The sequence below is a fragment of the Passer domesticus genome, chromosome 2 (genome assembly GCF_036417665.1).
Source record: "Passer domesticus isolate bPasDom1 chromosome 2, bPasDom1.hap1, whole genome shotgun sequence".
Lineage (NCBI taxonomy): Eukaryota > Metazoa > Chordata > Aves > Passeriformes > Passeridae > Passer > Passer domesticus.
The window spans coordinates 27,047,620-27,074,485 of record NC_087475.1 but is presented as its reverse complement, the minus strand read 5'-3'; the positions used below and the strand labels follow the sequence as shown (position 1 = coordinate 27,074,485).

Here is a 26,866-nt window from a genome sequence, read left to right as displayed (position 1 = left end):
GCCTCTCCCTCATGGCGGCGGAGGGTCGGGGGAAAAGAGGCGGCCGCCCCACCCGGCGCATCGGCAGCGACGCTCACCTGAGGGACGGAGGAAGGCCGGCGGCGGCGGGGCGGGAAGGGCGGGATCGCAGGGCGGCGAGCAGGGGTGTTAGTGGGCGGCGGCCGCTGGCGGAGGGCACCGAGGAGCCCCGTCCTTGCGGCCGCCCCTCGCCCCGCGCCGGTGCTCGAGCGCCGGGGCGGCGCCTCGGAGCGCAGCTGGGCGGGACCCGCGCTCCGAGCGCCGCCTCGCGGCGGGAAACGTCACCGCGGCTCCTCGCCGCACGCCGGGAGTTGTAGTCGGAGCCGCGGCCCCGCAGCCGCCCCAGCGCCGCGGCCGCCGCCGCTCCCCCCGGCAGCGCTGCGGGCTCCGCACCGCGACCCCGCGCTCCGCCTCTGCGGCCCGTGCCCGGAGCGCTCCCCGGCGGGAGGCGGCGCGGGCGGGCCGGTGCGCGCCTGCGCGGGAGGCGGCGCCGGGCGGTGAAGTTGGTGGGAGCGCCGGTGATAAAATGGTAGGTTGTGCGAGCCCGGGGGGGAGGGGAGGCGGCGGAACCGTGGAGGGGGAGCCTCGAACAAGCCCCAGGCACCCCCCGGGCTGGCGAGCCGAGCGCCCCCGCACCTCCCGCCGCGTCGGGTCCCGTTGCCCTGCCCGGGAGGCGCCAGGCGCGGGGGACGCGCGGCGCGGGGACGCGGGGACGCGCACCCCCGTGCGGAGCCGCTCTCCCGCCGCCTCCTCCGCCGGGCCGGGAGCGGGGAAGGTCACCGGGGGCGGCGGGGGAAGGGAGGGGAAAGGGAGGGGGCCGGGCCCCGCCGCGGGTATTTCGAGCGCAGGCAGCCGGCACAGCGCGTACCTTTCCCTTTTTTGGGATTGGGGCTGGCGGGGCAGGTCACCGGAGCTGCCAGTCCCTCGCTCCCACCGGCCCCTTCCCCGCCGCGGGACGCGGCAGGTGCAGCCGGAGGCGCCCGGTGGGAAAGGTGCCGTACGAATTCCCTTGCGGGGTCGGGGTGGCGGGGTCGGCCGGGGCTGTTTTGGGAAGGAAGGGCTCTCCTGGTGCCGCTGCAGCAGCCTCAGCGCTTCCCCGGGGTGTGCGGTACGGTGTCATTAGCGCTGGGAGAGGGCTCCGGGAGCGCGGCTGGGCTGTGCCGGGATGCGGGGTGCATCCCGGTTCGGTGCCGTCACGCGGGGTGGCGCTGGGGACAGGCGCTCCGGGGCCCGGGAAGGTGCGCGGTGCCGCTCCGCCGCAGGGCACCGGAGGGACCGAGCCCTAGGAGCCGTGCTACGTGGCAGGGTAGCGGGCTGGAGAGCCCCGTCTGTTCCTTATCGCTTCGAATAATCCAGCGTTTCGTTTCGCTAGAAAATAGCCGTAATGCCTGGCGTTAGCTGGGCTTGAAGGAGGACGTGGGGTTTGCTTTGGCGTTGTTGGCAGAGCCCTCTGTTTTGAAGTGATTATCGCTAAGTTTGTTGCCCAGAAGTTTATGTAACTGAGGAAGATCTAGGTGCAGAGACTCCCTTATCTAGACCTTCATGAAAATTTGGAGGCAGGCTGGAGCTTGCAGCCAAAGGATTATTAGTTATTTACTTACCAAAATATGTAATAGTTATATTTTGCACGTTTTTCCTCCCACTGTACACATTTCTTGTGTAAAAAGAAACACGGCATGTTTCTTCTTATATTAGATTGGAAAGTCATGTAGGAAAGACCAACGTCCTTATCTTGTTTACATGATATGTTTCTTGTCACAGGACCATCTATAATCAAGACATCCATATGGATACAAGAGATAAAAAGTAATCTGAAAGATGGTCCCATGTTTACTCCTCACTGGATCAGAATTCAGTTCTCTTTTAGGAGACACGTAAATTTTCCGTTATACCTGATGATTTAAGCTGTAGTGGGGAATTTATACCAATTTCTCAGCTTAACTGTTGGCCCAGAACATGTGTTAAGCAAGGTTTAACAAAATCGGAAAGTACAGAATATAATAAAAAACAGAGTTTGACTTAAGCTATCTCCTTCTACTTCGAACTTAATGTAAAGAATAATGTTGAAATATGTTACCAGTAAATTTTCTCCCTGTAAAATGCCCATTCCTACCTCTTGCGTGTTCCAGAAGTTTAGGGATATTGTTTCCATGTGGTTGTTTTAATTGAGAGAAACATCGTATTAATTCCTGTAGGCAACTGCACCAGGCTTTTTTGTTGTTTAATGTGTTAGTAGTATAAACATAGTTTTCAAAGTTTAATTAAAGTTTTAGATCACATTTACAGCAATCTTATAGTTCCATTGTAGCATCCAGCAGTCTCCAGTATGCCCACTTCATCTATTTTATTTTTGCCTTATGTCTTCTGTTGGCAGTGTTTTATAACATAATTATATGATAAATGCTTCTGCCTTTTTCAGCCGATGACTGATTAAACTTTGCATTGTTAATTGTGGCTAAGAAAATATTAGGAAAACTCTTGGGTATTTTTTCTCCATGTATGGATTTATACAGAATTTGAGAATCTGTAAGTTGCACCCTTTTAATTTCTCTTTTTTATAACCACTAGGCATATCTTTCAGAAGATAACCATATTGTAATATGACGAAACTTGTGTTTACTGCTGTTACAGAACAGAAAAAACGACAGCATATGTGAGCAATAAAGCAGAAATACAAGTTTGTTACTGACAGAATATGTGCTGCTAAAAATGTATATATAGATGCTGTCATTTCAATTTTCAGAAGAAAATGCTATTTAACTGCAGAAGAACAAGGCTTTGTCTTCCTGTAATTCTGAAGTGAAAGTTGTCATCAACAAGAAAACTAAAACCTTTAAAAGATAGGCATTAGTAGTAGAATGCTGAAACAAACTTCTGGATTAGCTTCATTGGCTTTCCTGCTTCTTTTGCATCCCAAAGCACAAACTGAAATCATCCCAGAAGGACAAGGTCCGCCAGTTTATGGCATTTACCCAGGCTGGTGAAAGGACTGCTATATACTGCTTAACACAGAATGAATGGAAACTAGAAGTGGCAACAGACAACTACTTCCAGAATCCAGACTTGTACTACAAAGAATCCATGAAAAATTCAGTAGACAAGAAGAAATTAGAACAATTATATAATCGATACAAAGGTAAGGTTTTGTTTTCTGGTGAGTTTTTGGTTGGTAAGCTTGGGGTTGTTGTGGATTTTGTTTTTTTTTTTTTTTTCTAAATTATGTTGTGTGAGAAGTTTTTTCTGCTTTTCTCTCTACCATTTTTGAGGAGTTTTAAGTAAAGCTTGCTAGCTTTTGCTTCTCACTGTGTTTATAGTAATAAGATGAGAGTAAAGAAAGGTTTTAAATGCTCTTAATGATCTGCACACAACTTCTGTGGAGACTTCTGTAGACTTTAAAAGTAGGAAATTAAATTTCCAGTGAGGAAAAAGTGCCAGTTGTCAAATATTGTAGCAAAGTTTATTGTGCAACTTATGTGATTTCTTGCCGATAGCTGCTCTTAAATGTGTATGATGGTCTTTCCATGGCAAAATAATACATATTGTTATGCTAATATTTGGATGAATGAATTCTGTTCAGAGACAATAATGTTTCTATACATTAAAATCAAAAATGTTTGAGATAATGTTACAGCTAGGAGTGTGACAAAACAGATAAGAAAACTCAAAAACTAGAAACTACAGCCTTATTTAATTCCTTCATGCTGGCATATTAGAGCAAAACTGATGTGCCTTTTCAGAGAGGTTTGGAGGGAAAACCACAGGAAAGTGGATTCAAGGCAGAGTTGTTTATTTTCCAAGTTTTGTTTTGTATCATTGTTAAAAGAACAACAAAAAAAAGGCATTTATATATGAGAAAGTATGTGATGCAGGTGACAGTGCTCGCTGAGCAGGGGCCATCTGGCTTGAGTGTGCCCTGTTTGTGTTGGAGCAGTGCAGGCTGGAATCAGTGCTAGCTCCTGTTGAAATCCATCCATCTCACATTTGAAAACATGAACTCTTAACCACTACTCAACTATGATTTTATATACTTTTCTAATTGAAATGTATGGCATGCTTTGTGTACACTTCATCCTTTTTTTATGTTACCATTTCAACCATTTTTGTTCTTCTTTGCATAATCTGTTCTATTTTAAGTGTAGGGATTCTTTAATACTTCATTGTTGTGTGGTAATGAATTATGTAGGGACAAAGAGGCAGTAATGCTATATCATTTCTTTGTGAAAACACAAACCCAGAGACAAAACTCAGAGAACCATGTTTTGGTTTTTATACACCTATGTGTATGTTTACATATATATGTGTGTATATACAGCATATACATATATCTGAATCTTTTGTTTGCTCCTTGAATGTCAGTCTTTTGGAGATTGCTGGGCCAAAAATATATATTCAAATTCGTAAATGCTGTTAATACTGTCTAAAATGGAAGAAGATTATCATAAATGTTACTTGTTATTTATAAATTTCTAGCAGTGGCAAACTGCACCATCTGACTTTTGGGAAAGCAAATCTAGCCAGTTTATGTCAGTGTTTTAGTTAGCAGCACACCTTTGCAGTTCTGGCACTTAAAAACTGAAGGTGTAAACATTAAAAACTTTCACAAGATTTGACAGAAGACTATAAAAGTTTTGGTTAAGTACCTTACCTTAATTCATATCAGGCTTAAACCTGAGTCACTGGCCTCTGAACAGTAAGGGATTCCTTTGGTCTACAAAGCCTTTAGAATAGTGCACTATACTTGAAATCTGAAATGTCTTTTTCTGTGCTGTGTTTTCTTCATTTTCCTACCTCTTTATTGAGCAACTCTGTGAAAACAACCATTGCATTTTTGTTACTAGTTGTCTGGATGATGTGAAATATGATAGGGATGAGAAATCCTTGTGGAAATCAACTGGAATTTTTCCACTGATTTCAAGACAGTGAAATTTGCCTTCAGCTCTTCAACTACTCCCCAAATACACAAGAAATATGTTTTTTATGTCTTAAAAGTAGTTGAATAGATATATTTCCTTGTTATTTGGGATTGAAGGTCCCTGAATAATACCATGTGTGTAATTCTTGGTTTTACAGATGTGAGTCTGTTTGCCAAATTAGCTTCCTCTTTCAAATTTACGATTTCTTTCACTGTAGTATTGGCTGGAAAAGTAAAAGAGATCTTAGCTTAAGAATTAAAATAAAATTCAAAAGAGTTTGTCTAGGCTTGATTTTTTTTTTTAATCAACTTATTGGATCAGGACTTAAAAATAGCATGGTTGAAAATGGTAGTAGTTTAAGAAGTTAGTATTAAATCTACTCAAGAGATGCTTTCTTTACATAGTCCAACTTATGACATTGAAATGTCTTCCTCTCAAAAGCAGAGAAAGACAGTTTTGTGCTTTGTAAAGTCTTCAGCTTTGAGAACTAGAGGTTTGGGTTTATTTTCTTTTGTCTCCAATTGTTTTTTTCTTCTCCAGTTATCTAAGTTTGCATGCAGGGGGTTGTTTGTTTGGGGGCTTTTTCTGTAAAATAATAATTTTACAGAATTATTATGAGGCACCTACCAACATTTGTAAAGGTACTACTGGGGAAATACTATGTTTTGCTTGTACTAAATTTTATTAATTAGCTTAAGACTCTGTTATGCTAAGGCATCATTTGAACAATGTTTTGGTGATTTCCCTGACTTTTAATTAAACCCCCAAAATGTTTAAATGTGGTCTTTAAGTAGATATAGTGGATACCCATATGTCACTATCAGGAAAAAAAAATCTGGGATTTAACGTGGCACATGTGTTTTTGTTGGACTTGATTTTGGATTGCTTTGGTTTTTTAAGCTTAATACACACTGACCAATATAAATATGTTGTACACTTTGATGTGCTTATCACCTTTACTGTTTCTAAATGTAGGCAGCATCTCCCGAGTTAATTCAAATCTTTTATAGGGGATTGTGGAGGGAAAACAAAATTGAGTTCTGTCAGCAGGTAAGTTCAGGAAAACTTGCAAACCAATTTCTCTGTAAGTTTACAGAATACTTAATCTGTTTACTGATTATCTTTTGAAAAGATCTGGACTTCAAGTGAAGACATTTGTGAAGGTTATGAAAAAATGAATACCTGTATTATCCATCACATCGGAGCTGTCAGATGATTATTTGTTAATATGTTTTGTAACTAATTGTAATTTTCCTATTTCTGCTTTGAACTGCAGACCCACAAGATGAAAATAAAATTGGCATTGATGGGATTCAGCAGTTCTGTGATGATTTAAGCCTGGACCCAGCCAGTATCAGTGTTCTGGTTGTGGCATGGAAATTCAGGGCAGCCACGCAATGTGAATTCAGTAAAAAAGAATTTATTGATGGCATGACAGAGTTGGGGTAAGTATCCATTTCTGCACAGTTTATAATGTAAGGCTGGAACCCTGTTTGTGTTCAAAACATTTTCACTTAAATTGTGTGAAGCTTTAAAAAGCTGTTGAGGTTAGTGCCAAGCTTAACAGGTGCAAAATGCCTGTAGTGTCTTGTCTTCCTTGAGTTGGTGCTTTACTGCAAAGCCTTAATGACCACAGCAGGGGGAAAGCAAAACAATTTCTACCTGTACAGCAAGGGAGTTAGATGGAGTCACATGTCTTTTTATGTAGTTCATAGTAAGCATATGCATATTTGTGTTAAGGATTTGAGTTGGACCTCCTGCTGTTAAAAACTGAAAGTCAGTGGAGGTGTGTGAAAGGTAAAAAATGTCAGTGTTGAAACAGAAAAGAAATAGGAAGACAGAAAAGAGCCTTCAAGTCTTTTCCTTTACCTTGCCACCAACAAATGGACACATGTTTCTTTTTGTCCATTTTACCACCTATGCTTTCTTTCGTACTAGATACGTCATTTGTACAAAATATCTATGAAGAATTGAAATAAAAATGAGGATATTGGTGGTAGAAAATGTTGGTCCAACTGTGATTTAACTGATAAAAATTCCTTTCTGGGTTATGGAGCTGTTCTGGTTAATAAACTTTGAACATTGCTTGTGCTTACCAATAAAGTCAAGCATATATCATCATAAAATAAATGACTCTTTTTAACAGATTAAATGGGTGGATAAGTACAGTTTATTACTTGTTCCTCTTTTTTGTAGCTAAACAATTTCATTTGATCTTAGAATGACACCTTAATCAATACATTTCTAGGACAGACCAACTTTTAGGAAATGTGTTGGTCGCTTTTTGAACAGAGATTGTAGCAGTCTGATGTTTCTGACGCCATCAGTTACTGATTTCTTTTTAAGCTTTCCTTTTTAGGAAATTGTGGTGAAATAACTTCTGATACTATCTGAAGTTCACTGCTTTATTTTGTCCCACTGGGTAGCTCTGAGTAGAAATTACAAGAACAATTATGATTTTCTAACCATGGACAGAAATTAAGTGCTCGTGCTATTATGCTAAAGGTTGCCAGCATTTTTTTTTCCATAAAAGTGATTAAAAACCTTTTGCTAAACCACCTGTTCTTGGAAGAACAGCTGTTCTTAGGAGCATAATGTGGCTGTGCTGCTTGCCACAGCACTTAGTGAGAATTTGGAATGATTTTGTTACATACTTGGAGGCACAGTGTCTGTGGCTTTGAGCAGTGAAGACAAGTGAGCAGTTGAATGGAAAGACATTGCCCGAGGCTTAGATCACATAGCGTCTTTAGGATACATATGAGAAGGTGCATTTATTGTCTACATCAAGTCCCTAGAAGAGGCTCCCAAACTGAGCTCCTCAGTTGAGGACTGTTGGCAGAATTCTTTCTTTTCTCTGCCAGGTACTGCTGGAGACCAGAAAGGTACTTATTTTTATCTGTACGGTGCAAGACAGTTAAAACTGCATTTGTGTTTAATGGATGTTGTTATAGTTACCCATCCTTTCATAGAATCTTTCTTGGATCTTTAGAATAAATACAAATATTTAACTACGGGAAATTTTCAAATACACAGTGTTGGTTGTGATACTGCTTCTTTTGAAACCCATTTGCTTCACTTTGAGTTTCTAGGTGCAATTCAAGATAGTGGTAATGTCCTTGTAAACCTTGAATATTCATTTGATGCCTCACTGTGCCAGAAACACTTTTCCCTTTTAAAAAAGTGTGACTTCTCAGCTCAGGTGTTTTCACTGAAAATGCTTTGGTGGTATTATTCAGGGATGTGTTTCTCTTAGAATTTCAGTAACTTGATTCTGTCTTAGCTTACCTGTGCCAGGCTGTTACTGGTTTTCAGGCTGTCATTCAGGGCTTATTTTGTTCCTCAGTTTTATTCTTAATTGTTCTATGATGGGGAGAGAATGACTGTAAATAATGCTTCATTTAGTTGGAAGGTCCTGAAATATTAAGATGAACTGTAAAAAAGTGTGAAGCTCTTTATTCACAAGAGCAGGGAATAAGCAATGTCTATCTAGATTAAAGCAAAACCACACACTTGTGTTACAACAACTGTCTCAGGGGAAGGAATAACAGAGTTCAGTGAGGTTTGGATGTTCTTTAAGAACAGAATAGCATCTGTTCAGAAATTCATCAAAAGATACAAAAGAAGTTAAACCACTGAATCCTGTTGCGTTTTGTACCTAAAGGATGCCTGTATACAATGTTCCACTTAAAATTCTTTAGTAAAAGCACATGAGCATTTATATTTTTCACAATATTTATATTTTTCATAGTGCTGTCCACAAAGATGATGTCTTTTGTCTTAACCACTGGTTTTATTTTTGCTCTTAAACTAAACCATAAGCAAAGTGGGGGGAAAGTAGGAAGATATTTTAAATATATGCAAATAATGTAATCTCTTTTGAACAGGTGTGACACCACAGAAAAGCTAAAAGCTTTATTGCCAAGGCTGGAACAAGAGCTAAAGGATCCAGCAAAGTTCAAAGATTTTTATCAGTTTACTTTTAACTTTGCTAAAAATCCTGGACAAAAAGGTCTAGGTAAGTAGAAAAAAAGAGAAAATGTCTGCACTCAGTGAAGTCTTACAAATGTTTGCAGTACTACAGTATTCTCATTGGCAATTGTGTAGTAAACTCATTATTGATTTCTTTCACTGACTTCTCTTTCCCATCTTCTTTCATTTAATCTTTTCTTAATGTCCCCTTGGTACAGATAATTTAATGGGGTTCTCTGCCAGTATTGACATTCTCTCACCTTTTGTCAAATAAAGTTCCTGCAGTTCTTCAAGACCTGTCAAATTTTATTTTTTTAAAATACTGAGCTAGTGAGCTCTGTGTGTTAAGAACTACTGAAACAAGATGTCCGTATCAGCTCAGGAGGAGGGAGAAAATTGGGCAAAATTTACTTTTCTCCTTAAAATCTTTAGTTTTAGCTCAGTTTTTATGTAAAGTTTAGGAAAAGGGTATTATGGACTTGGTTTAAAACTAGTGAGTAAAAACAGTTATTTTTTATATTAAACTATTTTTCTTCATAAAGTTTGGGCTGTATCTCAATCCATGCCTTGTATTGCTGGACTAAAACTGATACATCATTTAAATTCCATTTTTTTTCTTCAAATCAAAAATATCTAGTTTGTGAATAGATGAAAAAGTAGGATGAAGTCCACTCTCTTCAATTTTATGTCCACTTTCAAAAGATCCTGGGTAAAAAGGAATTAATGTTTTGTATGTAGAATAGCAGTACCATGATCCCTCTTCTTTGTGCTGTGAGAGGAAGTGGTTTGTTGGTTTTTCAGGTTTTTGGGGATTTTGGTTTTTTTTTTTTAGCATAGCCGCTTTAAATCTGTGTCTAAGTAACTTGGAAAGTTGATAAATGCTTTTCTCAAGAACTGTTAGGAGAAGAAAATATCAATTTAGACCTCAACCAGGTGTGTCTGTTCCACATTCTTGACTTGAATAACCTCTCTTGTCTTTCCTGGTGTAGTTTGGGGGTTTTTTGGTTTGTTTTTGTTTGTTTGTTTTTTGGGGTGGGGTTGTGGTTTTTTTGTTTGTTTGGTTTTTTGTTGTTGTTTTGTTTTGTGGGGTTTTTTGTTTGTTTTAAACTATGGACAACTTTTAGCCAGTTTGTATTTTTCTTTTTTTTTTTTTTCCCAGCACTTCCATTTCTCATTTCATCTGTTACTCTCATGGCTCATGTGCCACTTTTACTGACATAAAAATGAAGAAGTCTTGTAGTGGTTCTGTGAGATTGGTTAGGGTTCTATCCCTTAGATATATTAACAGAGCTTAGTACTTTCAAATTGCATGAAATGTAAGCCAGTTACAGCTGAAGCTGGAATTTATGGGATACCTAAAGAAGTATTACAGATAGCTTCCTGTTTTAATTGGGTCATTCCAATATGAAACTCATGAACTTGGGCAGTACATTGCAAAAGCTTTTCAGCTAAGCCTGTATGAAGAGAGGAGGAGGGGAGGCAGCCCAACCCAGATTTGGGAATGTGGCCATGTGGAAATTGATATTAACCATGTACAAAGTCTGTTTCTGTCCTACTCAGTTTGGAGCCTTTGCTTTGATTAATTCCAGATAATGAATAATTAGATTTATTACCATCTGAGCTGGTAGAAATGTGTGCCGAGCTCTGTCTAGGTCATCTTAGAGTGATGACCTCTCCTTCCCCACATGCACATTAGATGGCATTCAGTCAGTGTAGGATGCTGCTTAGCTCCTGCCCAAGCTGCTTGTCTTAAAGTCTTTCTGGTGAATTGTGACTTGGAGTAGACTGAGAGGTCTGTAAGTTTATGTCAAGTAAAGGATAAACATGAATGGTTTGAATTAATAAAGTAGAAATAATTTAGGAATTCTTTCCTAAATTTCAGTTGCAGAATATTTTAATGTGATTTTTCTAGGGTCTGAAGTATTCAGTGCTTTTTCTTGTTAGGCTGGGAGCTTAAATCACTAAATCTGGTAATTGTACTCATTGGTTAGGGGACTGATCTGTAGGCTAAAAGAACATTGTTTGATTCTTCGATATACACATGACCTATAAACATGCCTATTGGAAAACTAACCAAGTTTGACATAGTGCCAGTAACAAATGAGAAATTCATATTCTTAGCAGATTGTTAATAGAAACCTTTTATAAAAGAAGATGTAACTCCTTCTGTTGGGTCCTTCAGGCTAAGTGCTAGGGCATCTTTTTTTTTTAATAAATAACTCTTGAGACTAGAGCTTACCAGAAACTTGTCTGTGATAGGCAGACTGACTTACATTATTATTTGTTTTTTTTCTTGTTTGTTATCTTAGCATATTGAAACAATGAGAAATGAATGAAATATCTTTAAAATGTTCAAGCAGCAATGCTTTGGTTATGAATCATGTTCACTGCTCCATCATTTCAGATTACTTTTTTAAGTCTGTATCTGCTGTTTTAAGAAGTGATGTGCAACAGTTATTACTTTATTTATTGTCCCCTCGCCTCTGAAAAGCACCAGGAAATAGTGATTTATGGGTTCCTTTTTAATATACCAGATGATTTTTAAATTTAAAAGGTAGAGAAATACTTGTATAATGTATTCCCTTATGTTAGACAGGGTCAACATCTACCAAAACCAATTCTTGCACACGCTTTTCTAACCAAATGCCTCTTTGGTATGCTACAATATATACTAAATTGCCTTTTCAGTTTCAATAGGTAGTAATAAGATTTGAGGTTTGATTTGTACTTGTCTTCAGGCTGAATAAGTTTGAGAGCCATTGCCTTCACAAAATATAAACTTAATTTTTTGATGGCAGGTTTCATACATCTTTGTCCTTGTTTGCTTAAACCTATTGTTAGATTTATTCTTTTTTTCTAGCATATCAGTTAAATCTCCGTTTCTGAATTTTCCAGTTTAATACTTTATCCAGCCAAAGTAAATATGCAGAATTTAGAGTGAGTAACAACTTCTTACATAGTTGGTGATGATATATGTGTCTTCACTTAGTGTCTGGACTGAGTAAAACCAACTACCCTGATAAATTTTATCTCCTAGCTCTCTGATACTGGAATTTTGTCTTCCAACTCTTTTTTCCTTTGCAATCAAATTGACCTAATTTTCTCTTGCCATGTGGTACCCAAACAAGCCAGATAACCATCCATGTGTCTTAAGTATTTTGCTTCTTGTTTTGCATCCTTTTGAGTTTGCTTAAGTTTGATTCTGTCTGCAGTTTGCAGTCTGTTTTACTGTTGGGTTTCTGCAGCACTGCAATGTACCCAGCTGAGTCTGATCTTTCTGATCTGATATTTCTACAGTTGATCACTCCCATTAGCACTATGACTTTGCACTTCTCGTTAATGAAATCTTTCTTACTTACTTCCATATGATTTTCCAATTTGTCCAAATAATTTTGAATCCTAATCCTGTCTTCTGTCGTGTTAGACTTTTTTCAGGTTTTGTCTAAGTTGCTAATTTAACAGGAGTTTTCTTTGTTGTATCATCTGAGTTACTTAAGTATTGGGCAGCGTTAGATGCAGGACTGACTTGCTTGGATGAGTTACTTTCTCCCAGTTTGGCAGGGAATGCCTGACGTTCTTCCAGAACTTCTTTGACCACTATGAAGTTTCAAACGTGGTAGGAAGCAGTTTGAGATTGCTTCAGCATACTGAGGTGAATTTCACAGTATCTGGCTTCACTTCGGCAGCAGTGCAGAATTTCTGAAAGTTTTTTTTCTGAAATAACTATCAGTTTTTCATTGGCTCTTTTTTGCTTGGAAAAAAATCTTGGAGTGTCCCAGACTTCCTGAAGTTATTATCAGCAGGACACAGTATCCATTATCACACCAGCTGCCATTTGTAAGATGGTGAGTGGGAAGGCACAGAAGTCCTTCTTAGAAATTTTCTTGGTGATAGAAGAATTTTGATGATACCCAACACAGCTGTCTTCATAATTCAGAGGGGATTTTGCTCCAGGAAGGTGGTCTTGGAGAGTTGCAGTGTGTGTAGTTCTTTGTTTTATCTATTTTTGGACTAGCCTGTCTTCTCTTGCTTTTTAATTTCTTCTTCTCCACTTCCCCTCAAAACCAATGCAAGAAATTCTGCCATTATGTAATTAGATGGGAAGAAATCCTCTCCAATAAACTAAGTTACATCTGTTCTGTCATGCCCTAAAATAGACACAGAACTCAGTACACCGATACTCATTCCTAGAAATAGGACTGCCTTTTATAGGAGTCTCTTCTCCACAGTTCATGTGGCGACAGTAGGGAATTTTTATTTCTCCTTGTATCTGCAGGATTTCTGCTGCTGTGGTCTCATCCAGCTCGAATGTTTGCATTTACTTTTGTTAGCTCAGTGTTACAGGTGGAATGCCCCATCCTGGTTGAAGAAGTGACTGTAGTAGCAGTCCCCCAGGGTGATACCCTGTGTAAGGAGGGAGATGCAGGAGGCAGAAGCTCAGTGCATAGACCTGCCATGATGATCTTGAAGCAGGAAAGGATGTTCCGATTAATGTTACTAAGCACCCAACTGTCTAATGTCTTTCAAATACATCTGAATAGGTTTGATCATTATCCAAGAAGACAATGGATGCTTATAACTGTTAAAACTGTGGCTCTCTTAAGTGGTGGACAGAAGTAAGGAAAAAAAACAGCTAAGTTTCAGCGCAGCAGTGCCATCTCAATGGCTGCATGTTGGACCTGGAGTTCATAATATTTAGATATTAAACTTGATTTGCATTTTGTCTTTATATTCTGAAGGTGCAGTTTATAAAATTATCTGGTTTGCCAGGCAACTTTAAAAATTATTATGGATAACTGTGATTCTGTCTTTAATCTGCTTTCTTATGTTCTTACTACTGTATATAGTGCAATGAATCTTAAAGTTTTGCGTAGGGCAGATTCCGAGAGGTTTATCTTGTATTCTGCTCCCAAGGTTCAGCTTAACCACTGCAGTCTGAGTGAAATTTTATATCCTAGCTCTTGTTGGTAAGTGTATTAAAGAACAGGATTTTAGGTCTTTTGTCATGTTGTCTACAGAGCAGATTTCTAAGGGCACTTTCAAAACAAGGACGTAGCTCTATCTCTTTTTTTTTGTTTTGGTTATTTGTTTTTTGAACCTGATACTTGCTTTGATTCTCTTACTGGGTCTCCCTTTGAGCCCCAAAAAGACATGCTCAGGAGTTTGTTAGAGTTTGTTTCAGCCCCAGGGAGGAGCTTAATGCATTCTTTCATGGTCTTCACCTTCCAACATGGCAACAAAAAGCCAACTGGGTCCTTCATCACTTCTTTGTGATCCCTTCGTCTGCTTGCTGGCTCAAAAGGTTGTGCTTCCTTCTCTCTGCCAGTTTCCTGGGATCAAGCAAGAGATGAAAGATGAGGAGGGCATTCAGACTTGAATCAAATATTACCTCAAGACCAGAAGAATGACTATCTTTGAATCCGGTATGTGGACTTCAAGGAGGTTTCCTCTCCTATAAGCAGATGAGTATAATGTACTCTTTTTAATTGAAGCAACATCAGCTTGGCTTTTATCATAGCAATATCTCAAGGTTCTTTGAAGAGATCTTTAGACATTAGGGAAGGATATTTTTTCTTTCTATTTTGTTTTCTTTTTTTACTCCTGTCCTCCACCCAAGCTGGTTATCAAGATGTCCTCCCCTTTCAATGAGGAATTAGATTGATAGGCAATATGTAGGAGTGAGTGCATGGAAGAAGCTGAGTGAGGTCTATAAATGAATTTTATATTTATTTTGTAAGAGGTCTGTAAATGCTGTATTTTAGGTGTTCCAGTGACCTTGGTTTGTGTGTATGGTTCTTGCTTTATTTTTGTTCACATTTTCTATGTCGAAAATGTCAGCAGTTGGGAAGCTTAGTATAGAAGAGGTGCTTTGATCAGTAAAAGGGTGGCATAACTGCCAGTTCTAATGCCTCACTGATTCTTTTACTCATGTTTGGGCCTTACTTGGGGAAATGCACACCCAGTCAACTTTGTCATCTGTTGTCATTTTTCTGAATGGTACATGGAGAGATTTGCAGAGGTGAAAGGATTTTTGAACTGGCTACAATCAGGTTCATTAGGCTGCACTCAAACTGCTGCTCTGACAATCATCTCCTAAGTCTAACTTGCATTCCAAAGCAGTTGATCTGGTTTTGTGCTTAAGGTGATAAACAGACATGAAAGGTTCTGCATGGAATCAGGCTGCTTCAGCATGGCAGATGCTGAGGCAGAGCCAGTGAGCACAGCCCTGGGTTCCTGCAGTGCTCCTCTGAAATCCATGTGCTGTGCTTCACCATGCCTCCTGTCCACCACAGGCACTTGAGCCTGACACTGCATTATCTGTCCCCTAACACAGGGCACTGGGGAGCTCTTTGCTGATGTCTTTGCAGGGATGAGTGGATGCAGCTCAGCTAGATCCTGAGTTTAGCCATGATCTGTATTTTTATCACCCCCTTAACTTGTTCTTTCCCCTCCTGCCTATCTTCTGTGGGGGAGCTTCCAGTTGCAACTACAGCCTCTTTTGTTCTAAGCTTTTAGCAATTCAATTAAGTGTTTTTAAGTTTAATCCTCATGGTATATTCTTGTTACTTTGCTGATTAGGAAAGAAGAAAGTAATTCTTGTGTCGGTGTTGTTAGCAATTTGGCTGCCAAAGAAGACTCTTAAAAATCATTCAGAAATGAAGAAACAAGGAATTTATTAACTCACTGAATCTTGCAAGTGTTCACTTGATGCTTATTGGTCAGGCACATATAATAGTCCTGTTGTTGAGACAGACTGACAGCAGCTTCCATTGTTCTTACCTATGCATCAGTTTCAACACAGTGTTGAAAAGTTATATTAGTAATTCAGGTGAATTAGTGATAATATTCTGTCCATTTCAAACAGGAGTGCACAAACAGGCCTTGTTGGTAGGGCAGACTGAGAGCTAGAAGGCTCTGTTTGGCAGAGGATGACAAGTGAATGCTGCAGTCCCAGAGGGCGGTTTTGGCACAGCAGGTGTAAATCAGCTGCGTTTTGTGTTCCTCAGAAATCCTCCTCTCCAGCCAGTTCCTTGCTATCTGTTGATGTCTCTTTTTGTTAATTTCTAGTGTGCAATGACTTCATTGCCCTGGTCCAAAATCATAGCATGAAGAACTTAATTTGGTTCTTATTTTTTTCATGCAGCAATCTAATACATTTTTTCTTAATAAGATTTGGTCAAATCTTAAAAGTAGACACACGCTGTATTTCTCCTTCTGCATTAATTGTGCTGTTTGTTATCACTGTAGAGGAGGCTAAGGTTTTTTTAAAAGCCAGTTTAGATTGAGGTTTTAATGTTTGAGGATATATACTGCATGCAAAATGCTATTTCTGAATGAGAAAAGCTGATTAAGGGTCTGCATTGCATCCAGCTCTCACTAGATATTGACACTGAAAATATTTTTGGGTTGAAAGGAAAGCTCAAACTATATAAATGTACAGTATATGATGTATTTTTGTGATGCTCTTTAACAATTTAGCTATGTTATGCTTTGGATATGAACATGGATGTTAGCAATGAAGTCTCTTAAATTGTCTGGGTGTTTTGAGAGATCCATGCATCTGTCTTCTTCTGTTTATAAAACTTATATTATTGGTCTGTAATGTGGGTAGCATATATTTTGGTATAAAAAAACCCAGCGTATTTTATAGTTGTAGTTTGATTTTTATTGTCGTGATGCCTTTGTATCTATACAGCATTGAAAGAGGTATTCCTAAGACTGCCTGAGGAATTTTTGCCTTGCAAAAGCATCTTCCTGTGGGCATGCAGAACCCTAATGGCATAAGGGCTTTTCTCTTTTTTCAGTGTCTATCAGTGCAGCACTAATTGTAGCAGATCCACAGCAGTGCTGTTTATTGATACCACTGTCAGCATGCTAATGGAGACTTTGAACTCTCCAACTAGGTCTTCCCTTTAAAGCAGAAAAATCCTCTTTTTTTTTTTTTTTTCCTTCAGTGCCAGATTTTTCAACCTAGGTAGGGAATTGTTTTCAAACAGAAGTGTAGGCATATCCCCTGAGATTGTGGCAAACCTGAAGGCCTTGTTTGCTCTTGTACTTTTAGGCTGCATAAACTGGCACCACTACTGAAAGTGATAGTCCCATCTAGTCCTTGTGTTCAAATAACACTTGTGTTAGTTGATGGCTTTGTGGGATTACAGTGAGCCAGATGAGAAAGATGGACCTTTTTTGCCCCCCCTTAGCAAATTTTACTGAAATGAGAACTTTCCTCCATGTGCCTACTGGGAAGAGCAGCTCCAGTGTGGATCTGTTTGATCCACTGTCCTCAGTGGGATATGCATTTATGTGTTGTAGCAAATAACTTCTGCATCTTTGTGCAGGAGAATTCATTGGCAGACGTGTGTACAGTGTCACTTGAGTGTCAGCTTAAGACAATATTTCACATGCATTGTATTAAACACAATTTTACAATAATCACCTTAACATAATACTCACTTTGACAAAAACCAAGGAAGTGTTCTCTCTTATTTCCCTTTTACCTCTTCTTTTGTGGTACCTTTAATCATCTTTCTTTCCCTACCTGTACTTTCCTCCTTTTTCCAAGGAGAATTTCCATCAGAAGTATGAACTTTTCAACTATTAAGGTGTTATTTCTTCAAAGTGCATTTTGCTTAAAGTTGTCACATGATAGATTTGCAGGGTTTGCTTGGGGAGTTTGAGTCTTCATACAGAAGCCTGAGTGAGTGGGATCAAAGCCAGTTACTTCACAGTAAAGTTTAGAAACTGTTAGGCTTCTCCTTTTTCATTCTTTTTGCCTTTAATTTGGGATAACAGATAAGAATAATTCATCTGCATATCTAAGCAGCAAGTAATGCTATTAAGTACTCTCTTCCTCATATTTTTGTGAAAAATGAGCATGGTGGCATAGACAGGAAGAGCTGAAGGAAGTTTATTAGAGCATAATTCAAGTTCTGTACTGAAGAGCACTGACAAGCACTGGCAGCACTGTCCCTGTGTAGATAGGTAGAGGCATATTGCATTTCTCTACATCTCTTCATCCATGTCTGAAACAGGGACTCTAGAGGCATGGCTGTGTTAAAATCTGGAACATCTCTTTCAGACATGAAGCTTGATTTCAGGTGGCAGTGTCCTGTTTGTATTGTGATATGTACAGTTTCAAAAACCATTCTTCCTTCTTGTAGGTGCAGGTCGAGCTTCTGTTTTATGAGCTATCACAGTACTTTCTCTTGAGCTTCATTTATACTGAAAGAAAAACCTGAAATAGTTCTGTGGTTTAAGAAAGGCTGTGCCTTATTTTATGGTTGCCCAGTAGTTGTCATGTACTTAGTGCAAGCACCAAAGCCATTAGGCATTGTGAGCTGCTGAGGATGGAAACAGGCCTTCAAGAAAACATCCTTTCTACCCTTAAGCTGCATCTAATATTGCTGCTGCCTTTCTGCTGGAATATGTGGCAGTGCTGCATCTTCCTTGAACCCTGCTCTCAGATCACTGGTCATGATGCAGAATGGATTTGTATTTTCACTATTGGGTGTAGGTGTTTGTCTATTGAATGATGCCAGAATTACTGCTGTAAGGGATAATACCACAGATAAGTTACTTTTTTCATCCCCTCATGTCCTTAAATTTCCTTCAAAGTCAAGTACAAAATGTGATAAATTAAGAGGAGTTGACATCTGTGGATTTAAATGTTTGTTTCTATCAATATTTGCTATTTTGTGCATGTGTGTATATTTTTTCTTTTTTGATTTGTCATTAAGAGTCCTGTTTCTGTAGATTGAAAGTAGCTTTAATCTGGCTTTGGTGGATGGTGACAAATATTTTAGTTTTATTGATTTTGATGTTCAGTACAAAATCTATACTGTTACTGCTTGTCTTCTACCTTTTGGGTCTGGGACAGTAGAAAACAATTCCTTACAGGTTTTTTTAGTGATTTTGCAAGAGTGTTATTTATTTGTATTATAATAAACCAGATGTAGCATTAATAGTTTAACCAGAAGGGGTTTATTGCTTATAATGTACTGCAATATTTACATGTTGCTTTATCTCTTGCAGATCTAGAAATGGCAATTGCATACTGGAATTTAGTCTTGTCAGGAAGGTTTAAATTTTTAGATCTCTGGAATAAATTTTTGTTGGTAAGTATATACTTTATTTCTTACTGCCTATCTTATTCCAGAGTAGTCTGGCTTTTTTTGGCGGTATGCTTCCAATAACAAAAAGATGGGATATCTCTATACTTCCTTCAGACCTTTTCCTTTTTGAAAACTGATACAAAATGCCCTCAAATCAAGCCAATTAAATCTTCTCTTACGGCTTTCTAATTTAGAAGAATGCAAAGAGATGCAGCAAAGTTCTGCTTGCTTAGTCCCGTATCCTCCTACTTAGGGAAGTTCCTGCATGGAAGGAAGCCATGATTGCAGATGGAACTGGTGCTGCTGATTCTTAGTGATAAAATATCACAGCTGTGATTATTGTGAACCATGTATTTTACCATGCTCTGCCTTTTGTAGTACTAATGTATAAACTCAGTCTTTTTAAATCAGTCATACCAGAATTTAACATTAAAAGACTTTCCATTTTCAACACAATTTTTTGCCTCAGTAATTGCGTTGATTAATTTTTTAGCTAATAGTAGTGAACTGGTCTTGACAGTTTGCTTATTACTAGTGCAATTCTGTGGGCAGTGAAGTAGAGATGCATAAATTAAGCTTAGAAATTCAAAAATATTATTGTAAAAGACCCGATTCACTCATCCATGTTTCTACATTTGCATGTCTTTATAATTACAAAAAATGAAGTTACATAATATATAATTTATCTTGATTTTCTTCTTCATTTTATCTTTTTATCTGGAGTTTAGAGAAATAAAAGGTCTTTCTGCATTTTTGTCCCCCAGTGCTTAATAGGGAAGGTGTACACTTCCTGAAGTAGTTTTCTGTAGTTTTTTTCTAATTTTTTTTGGCATTGTATTTATTTGAATCACTGAATAATGTCCAGTTTCATCAAGAGGGCTTCTGGAAACATTTCATGTTGTAACTGCCTCAGTACCCTGTACGACATCCAAATTCAGATCTACAGATGCAACTGAAGAAAAATCTGCAAGTTATGACCTGGTATTAAAGTGTGTTACTTTAGAAGAAACATTTAACCTGAACATTTAGTGGATAAGAAATACTTAAATTAAAAGATTTCAACCTAAGAGAGAAGCAAGCAGGAAGTCTTTCAGCTGGATTTCTTTTTGTTATTGTTTATTTTAAGACAAAGAAGGTGAAGAAATGTTTGAAATATGTGTATTTCTGTATGTGTCAATGTAAAATACTGCTATGGAATTTGAAAGTAGTTTGGACTGAACAGTACTGTTATTCCTCTCTACAGGAACATCATAAAAGATCAATTCCAAAAGATACTTGGAATCTTTTGTTAGATTTTGGAAATATGATTGCAGATGATATGTCCAACTATGATGAAGAAGGTAAGCAGTACCTGAATATCTTCAAAACTTGGTACAGCAGAATTAAAATACTGCAATAAATGAACAAAAGAACGTGTTGTTACCTTGTGTCCTAATTTGTTTACCCTTAAAGTTTCAGCTGACAGTACAGTGTCATTGCCAAAATAGTAGTGATAAGAAGGTTAACTGGTTTGCTGTAATTTGAAAACGGGTAAAGATGCAGTCACACCATGATAGAGCACATTATTTGAATGTGTTATTCTACAGACTTCTGAGTGAAACAATGTTTTGTACAAAATTTTTGCTACCCTAAATGCAGTTTACTCTGTTACTAATTCTGTTTTGGAATGTGTGCAGAAATAAGTCCTAAGATATGAATGGCTATAATAAGAATGCCGTGGTTTTGCTATCAGCTAATGTTTATAGTTTTAGCGTGGAGTTCTGTGTTTTAAATATTTGGTTGTCTTAAGAACTATTGCTGAAAGAAGAGATTCAAATGTGAAATTTATTAGTTAGGTGGTTTTTTTTCAAGTATTTTATCATGTTGTGCCTGTTAAAGTTAGACAAGGCCAGAAATGTCAAGATGAGCTTCTAATCCTTTGTATTTGTAGACTACACCAGTTTACTGCTGGTAATGGTTGGCTAATTTCTCAATTGCTTGATTTCTCTGTAGGAGCGTGGCCTGTTCTAATAGATGATTTTGTGGAATATGCACGACCAGTAGTCACAGGAGGAAAACATAAAACTTCCTAACCCCAGATTTGTCGATCTGGACTAAATGAACTGCAGTGGGTAATGAAGATTTGTTAGCTGATAACTGCACGTTGGTGCTGGTTTCAGTGGTCATGATGACATTCTGCAGACAAAACTGCAATTCCTCCTTTCTGCCTAAAGAAAATGATGAAGGATGTGTGGACACTTCAAGAACAAACTCAGAAGATCCAAGCTGTTTGTAGGCTATTGGCTTCAATTATTGTACTGGTTGTATCATATAGGATGTAGATTTTGCATGATTTTATACTTTGGAGAAGTTTAACTAGAGGCCATTTTATTAAAGTTTTGACAGCACAGCATGCCATTCAGTTCATAATCCAAAGTGAACACCAGCAGTTACATAAATAAAAATGTATTATATTGTACTTATATTAAAAGCAGTATTTGTGGTATATAAATTAAATCCATAAATAAAACTTATGCAGTATGTTGTATTTTTATAAAAGTTAGTTCTGTGGATCTGTCTTAATACAGAGTTGTAAAAAAAACCCAAACAAATGAACGTATGCTTTTTTTTGTTTTTAACTTATTGCCAAAATGTTAAATTTGTATTTTTACATCCTAGGTGTATACAGTGATTACATCCAGCCTTTTGCTCTCTCCCAATGAATTTGACTTCCTCATTTTTCTTGTTGAAGTGCTTGGACATATAACAATAGCATTGCTGAGGACAGGCTGCTGCTCTATGCTGTGTTGCAACTCCAGCTTTTTGTAGTAACCATTTTAAAGCAGACATTAAACAACCAAAGATGCTTTTATGATTCATGTTTAGTTATCATAATTCAGTTAGTCTCCAATATGTGTTTTATTTATTTTTAATAATTAACTGGTGGAATATGGATTTTATTTGTAGCTTGAAACATATCATACATTTTAGCTAAGTGTAACATAGTTGTAAATTCATTTCCTGGCACTTCTCACAGAAAATAGATGTGAGTAAGCCCCAAGACTTAACTACTTGGCTTCCATGGTGGAGAAATAATTAGGGGTAAGGAGACTTTATATTAATGATTACAAGTGTGCATGCCTGTGAATGTGTTGTGCATTCAATTACATTTGAGGGGAATAAAAAGCAAATTAATGCAGTTTCTGTGATCTCAAGGCTGGTGAAATTGGACCAGTTTTCACCAAATCTGAATTTGTTCAGTCACTTGTTTATCCCCTTTTGCCAGCCACCGATTATGAAGTGCACAGTGGTGTCAGTCTTCTGTTTCTCATCAGTGTCTTCTGATGTCTAAGCACAAAAGTTTTACCAGAAACTATTCAGTGTGTCTTCGCACAGGGCTCTTGCAAATGCTACCTCATCAAAATGAGTTTGTCATAGCCACTGTAATATTTTGTTAAAATGAAGAGTTGCTAGAGAGTATGTACAGCTATGATCAATATATTTTCTGTATTTAAGGCTGAATAGATGCAAGAATTTTGGATAAAATAGTGCATTAAGTTATATAATTTATATATCTGTTTGGCTTGGTTGGAGTGTTGCATGACAGCAGAGTCTTTTATTTTGTAGTTTCCAGGGTATAAAAGCTTACAATTCTCTTAAACTCTAAATATTAGAGTTTCATACAAGCATTATGTTAACACAACCTGCAAGTGTACATGCTGCATACAGAGGCTGCCTTTGTTCTTCCACTTGCTAGAACTTCAGTTGTGCATGGCATTTAAAAAGCAAGACGAGGGAAAATTGGTACAAATTAGTGATTTTTCTCTTAGTAAGAGCCTAGCAAGCAAGTTACAAATGCTCTGTGAGTGATTTGTTATGAATATTTGTCTTTTTTTGTGAGTGTCACCCCGGCCAAACAGCCGCCAGGTGTCAGCGTCTGAGCCCGCTGCTGCCTGGTGCTCCTGTGCAGAGTTACCCACGGGGGTTCTGCCAAATTGCTGCTTTCTGACTGCACCTTTTTAGAAGGGCATTTGTGTAACTCCAAGTATTCTACAGAAGTCAGCAGAGAGCTAGAAGTAGTTAGGCTCTTTTTACTGCGTTTGATTTATCTATGCCTCCTCCCCAAAACCAGCCATTTCTATATCTGTCCCACAGGCTTTGCAGAATGTGTAACATCCTGCAGCATCAAGTGCATTTATCTAGCCAGAAGCAATGGAATGCTTGTTACTCACACAGTTGCCATTTAAAATACATAGATAAAATATAACTGACCATAAGTAGCTTAATCTACTGGTATGTGATGTAACTGAAGCTTCATACCACTAGAGCTTGTGAAACATTTGCTCATGATGAGTGCTCCATCAAATCATTCTGATGAACCTTCTACCTTTTAGAATAAATAGAGCATAAAAAATGCATGTGGGATGAGGGTTTTTTTCCTTGTTAATCAGAGCAAGAAGGAAGGGGTGCTTAGCCCAGGATTCAGTGTGTGTGTGCACATACACACACATGTATTTACTCTTAAATCTCATTCCTGGGGGGATCCTTCCTGGGTGACAGTGGAAGACTAGGCAAAATACTCCAGAGATAGTAGTTGATCCTTGTGAGCCAGCTTGTGAGGTTTGCTATGCTTTCTCTTTTCTTCTTCCTTGTCTTCTACCCATTTTAAACCACATGTGATTTTTACATTCCCATATGAAGTAACACCTTCACACTTAAACTGTCATAAAAATGCAAATAAACTGCTTTCACCTTAAAAGTTTTCTTACGTATTTTAAAAATTTGCTGCTGTCCACAGTTTCACTTTACAGGGTACTCTGACTTCCATTTTAAGTAAGCTGATACAGTGGTAACACCTAGGCTGCTCAATTTATAATCCTAAATGGTACAGATGTCTTCAAGTTGTTCAGTGCATACAGTATTACTTCACAGATATGCTGTATGTATTTTTAAACTTGGTGCCAAGTTGTTTGGTTTGAAACGGAGCCATAGGATTTGTACTTGCCAATTCTAAATTTAAATGTAATTTATCATGTGTGTCATGCTAAGGAGAGCAAACCTGCAGGCATCTGCTCGTTCAATGCACCTGGGAGATTTGCTGCTGAGTAAGCTGTACTTGTGTGTATATTTTTTGGCACTGGAAAAAGGAATAAATGGACTGTCAAAGGATTGAAGTCAGTCATGTGAGATGTCTGTATGGTTCTTGTCAGTTTACTGCTTTGGAAATCTTGGTCTAGTGGGAGTTTCTTGTTGTTGTTTTCTGGTTCATTTATTAGGTTCTTGTGTTACTACTCCACCAGCCAGAAGAGGGTAAGAATGTAACTCATTAATTTTTAAATGCCCTTAATAAATGTTTGGTTTGGTCATCTGTGTCACCATTAAGCTTTTAAGAGGCTTGACATGTTTAGCTGCAGTACTGTGTTCACTGCATGTATCTGCTGGTCACCAGACTCTCACAATTTGTGTCATTCGTTTGTGCTGGCAATGGGAGCTGTAATTGCAGGAAAGTGTTGCTCAGTCCTGGCTCTGAGCTCTGTTGGAGAAGCAGCATGCTCAGAAATCTGTAAAGACCTTCAGAGTTATGCATTCACCTATTGTTAATTCTCTTCTGAAAGTTTAAATCAAAATAAATAAGTTGTCCTCTATCTTCACCCAGCTGCCATCCTTCTCCAGTGCTTTCACCAACCATGCGCTCCTTTGGTGTTGCACAAGTCTGGTCTTCCATTTCCTGTAGACAGTGATCCTTGAACCATGGCAGCCTGTTTTCCTTACAGTGTCAGCACCAGTAACTTCCCTCAGCTGATGCCAGCCAGCATCTCGCTCACCAAAAGGCACAGCCCTTCTGAAAGAGAAAAAGTGTCATGCTTTTACAACCACAAACCTGTTCAGCAAAACATGTTTTCTGAACTTTTCGTTATCTGCGTTGTGCTGGGTAGAAATGGGTGACAAAATTAACTTTTTTCTTCTAAACTGTTGACAGAGGGATCTGCAGCTGCCTCTACAACCACATGCAGAAAATACTGTATTTCAGACAAGTGGATGCAATGTTCACCTCTTAATGAGAAGGGCTGGGGAAATTCAGGGGCATTCACATTTTGATTGAATATTGGGATACTTCCTCTTATTGGTGTACATATTTGACCAATTCCCAGCTTTCTGTCAAGACAGTAAACTCCATCCTGTGGTGTTAAAGGATCTTTTTCCTTCAAGGCAATGGTGTAAAGCTGTATGGAAATAATTCATCTCCATTGTTAAAGAATTAAGTAAAACCAGTTTATTTTTTTCCTGGATCTCAATGAATAGGTTTTAAAGGAATGATCCTGATGCTCATGTAAAATCCTGCACTTCAAGAGCTGTAAAAATGTAGCTCTGACAGAAATCTGGCACCCACCTGGTACCAACTTTACTTTTCCAAGATATGGCTCCGCGTCCTTTGGATGGGTGAACTTGGAATCAAGAGCATTTCTCTGCCAAGTGTCTTTGAATGGCAAAGGATCACTCACTCACTCACTCATAGTGGAAGCATTTGGGTGCAGTCCTCTTTTAACTTAAAAAGGGTTTGTGTGAACACAGAGTCAGTCCAGCTCTGTTTGCCAGTTCCTTGATTCGGAGCAGAGCTCAGCACCCATAGGGTGCTCGGGCTCTGTCCTGGGCCTGGAGCCCATCCATGCACTTCCCTCTGCTGGAGAAGGTGGAGGAGCCACGTTTGCCAAAGGCTGCTTTCATGTTCTCACCTCGGGTTTCAAATGCAGTTGAGCTGAAACAACACTGTGTTGCCACCAACACAGATGAGCCTTTTCTCTGTCCTGCCTTCCCATTCTTTTTTTAATGGATTCTCCCCATCTGAAAGCTGTCGTATGTACACTAATGAAAAGACACCAAAGATACATTTTAATATGATTTACCAAATAGTTTTGCCAGCTCTGCTCAGGTCTTCTTTGCTTTTTTTCCTTTTGTGAATAGTTACCCATCTTCATGGAATTACTGTGTTTTACCTCTGTTTAAGACTTGTAGGTATATTTTACAAAAAATTGTCTTTGGGGAGTAGGGTTAGTTTAGTGTGACTAGTCTACCTCTGCTCAGAAAGCTCACAGTAACTGGAAGTATCACATGAAAAGGAGATCATGTGTAATTTAAAAATATATATAAATGTCTTTGCTGCATGTTCTGTTTTACAGAGTTGAAAAACAGAACTTCTCTGAAATTTTCTCTGGGTTTTTATTATAGCCTTATACCTAATCTGGGCTGTTTTCTGAGCAGCTGAGTGTGTTGTGTTGCAACAGAGTGAAGTCTATGGGAGGCAAAAGGGCAGTGCAACTGCCAGCCACATTCGGAAGAAAAAGATAAATGGAAAACTAAGAATAGCTTTGCCCATTTTCAGGGAGGAACCTTCCATCTGATGAGGCTCTTACTAGCTCATCACAGTGCCTCAGCAGGTGATTCCTCCTGTCCTTGCTTTGCAAGTTCAAATGCCCACGTGCCTCCAAACCGTGATGCTATGCAGGAATAGAGAACAGGTGTGTGCCACAGAGGGGTGGATGGACCTGTAACAGAGATGTCAACGTCAGTGCTTCTGCCTGGTGTGTTCTGTAAGCTGTCCTGGCCTTGGTTTTCCATTTTTAGTGTTTGTTTTCAGGCACATGGAACGTGAGGTAACCTGCAGTGCAGGGGTGACTCTAAGATTACCTCTGTGTTGCGTAAATGTCCTGGTTGTGGGACATGATGCTTGTTCTCCCTGCCCCACACTTGTGGCAAGCCAGCCCTAAAGCAGGTTGGCCATCCCCCACTGACACTTGTCCCTGTATATCCTCTGGTCCCTAAGGCATAATTGTCTTCTTTTTCTCCCCCCCCCCCCTTTTTTTTTTTTGCCTTTTT

General features: G+C 39.0%; 2 protein-coding genes and 1 long non-coding RNA gene across 10 annotated transcripts in view; 1 reads left to right on the top strand and 2 right to left on the bottom strand.

Moving 5' to 3' along the window:
• Positions 1-207, bottom strand: part of TMCO3 (transmembrane and coiled-coil domains 3) — a 33,785-nt gene extending 33,578 nt beyond the window's left edge. For all 3 annotated transcript variants that reach the window (XR_010355658.1, XM_064407868.1, XM_064407869.1), the window contains exon 1: positions 78-207. The gene's annotated coding sequence lies outside the window, so the exon portion shown is untranslated. The remainder of the gene's footprint in view (positions 1-77) is intronic.
• A 193-nt stretch (positions 208-400) lies between these two features.
• On the top strand, positions 401-24,160 carry DCUN1D2 (defective in cullin neddylation 1 domain containing 2). 6 transcript variants are annotated; one of them, XM_064407875.1, is made up of 8 exons: positions 486-547; positions 1,780-1,824; positions 2,938-3,154; positions 6,208-6,376; positions 8,816-8,946; positions 18,933-19,015; positions 20,256-20,352; positions 21,005-24,160. In XM_064407875.1, the coding sequence occupies exons 3-8, from the start codon at positions 2,980-2,982 to the stop codon at positions 21,082-21,084; spliced, it is 735 nt and encodes a 244-aa protein (XP_064263945.1). In that variant the 5' UTR covers positions 486-547; positions 1,780-1,824; positions 2,938-2,979; the 3' UTR covers positions 21,085-24,160. The 6 variants fall into 6 exon arrangements, with proteins under 6 accessions (XP_064263942.1, XP_064263943.1, XP_064263945.1 ...); XM_064407872.1 differs by lacking the exon at positions 1,780-1,824 and having other exon boundaries at positions 401-547; XM_064407873.1 differs by lacking the exon at positions 1,780-1,824 and having other exon boundaries at positions 461-547; positions 2,762-3,154.
• On the bottom strand, positions 17,794-26,829 carry LOC135293564 (uncharacterized). The gene is made up of 2 exons (XR_010355659.1): positions 25,394-26,829; positions 17,794-24,833 (listed from the first exon to the last, which is right to left on the bottom strand). It is a non-coding gene; the product is annotated as an uncharacterized LOC135293564 (long non-coding RNA).
• Between the last annotated feature and the right edge of the window lie 37 nt (positions 26,830-26,866).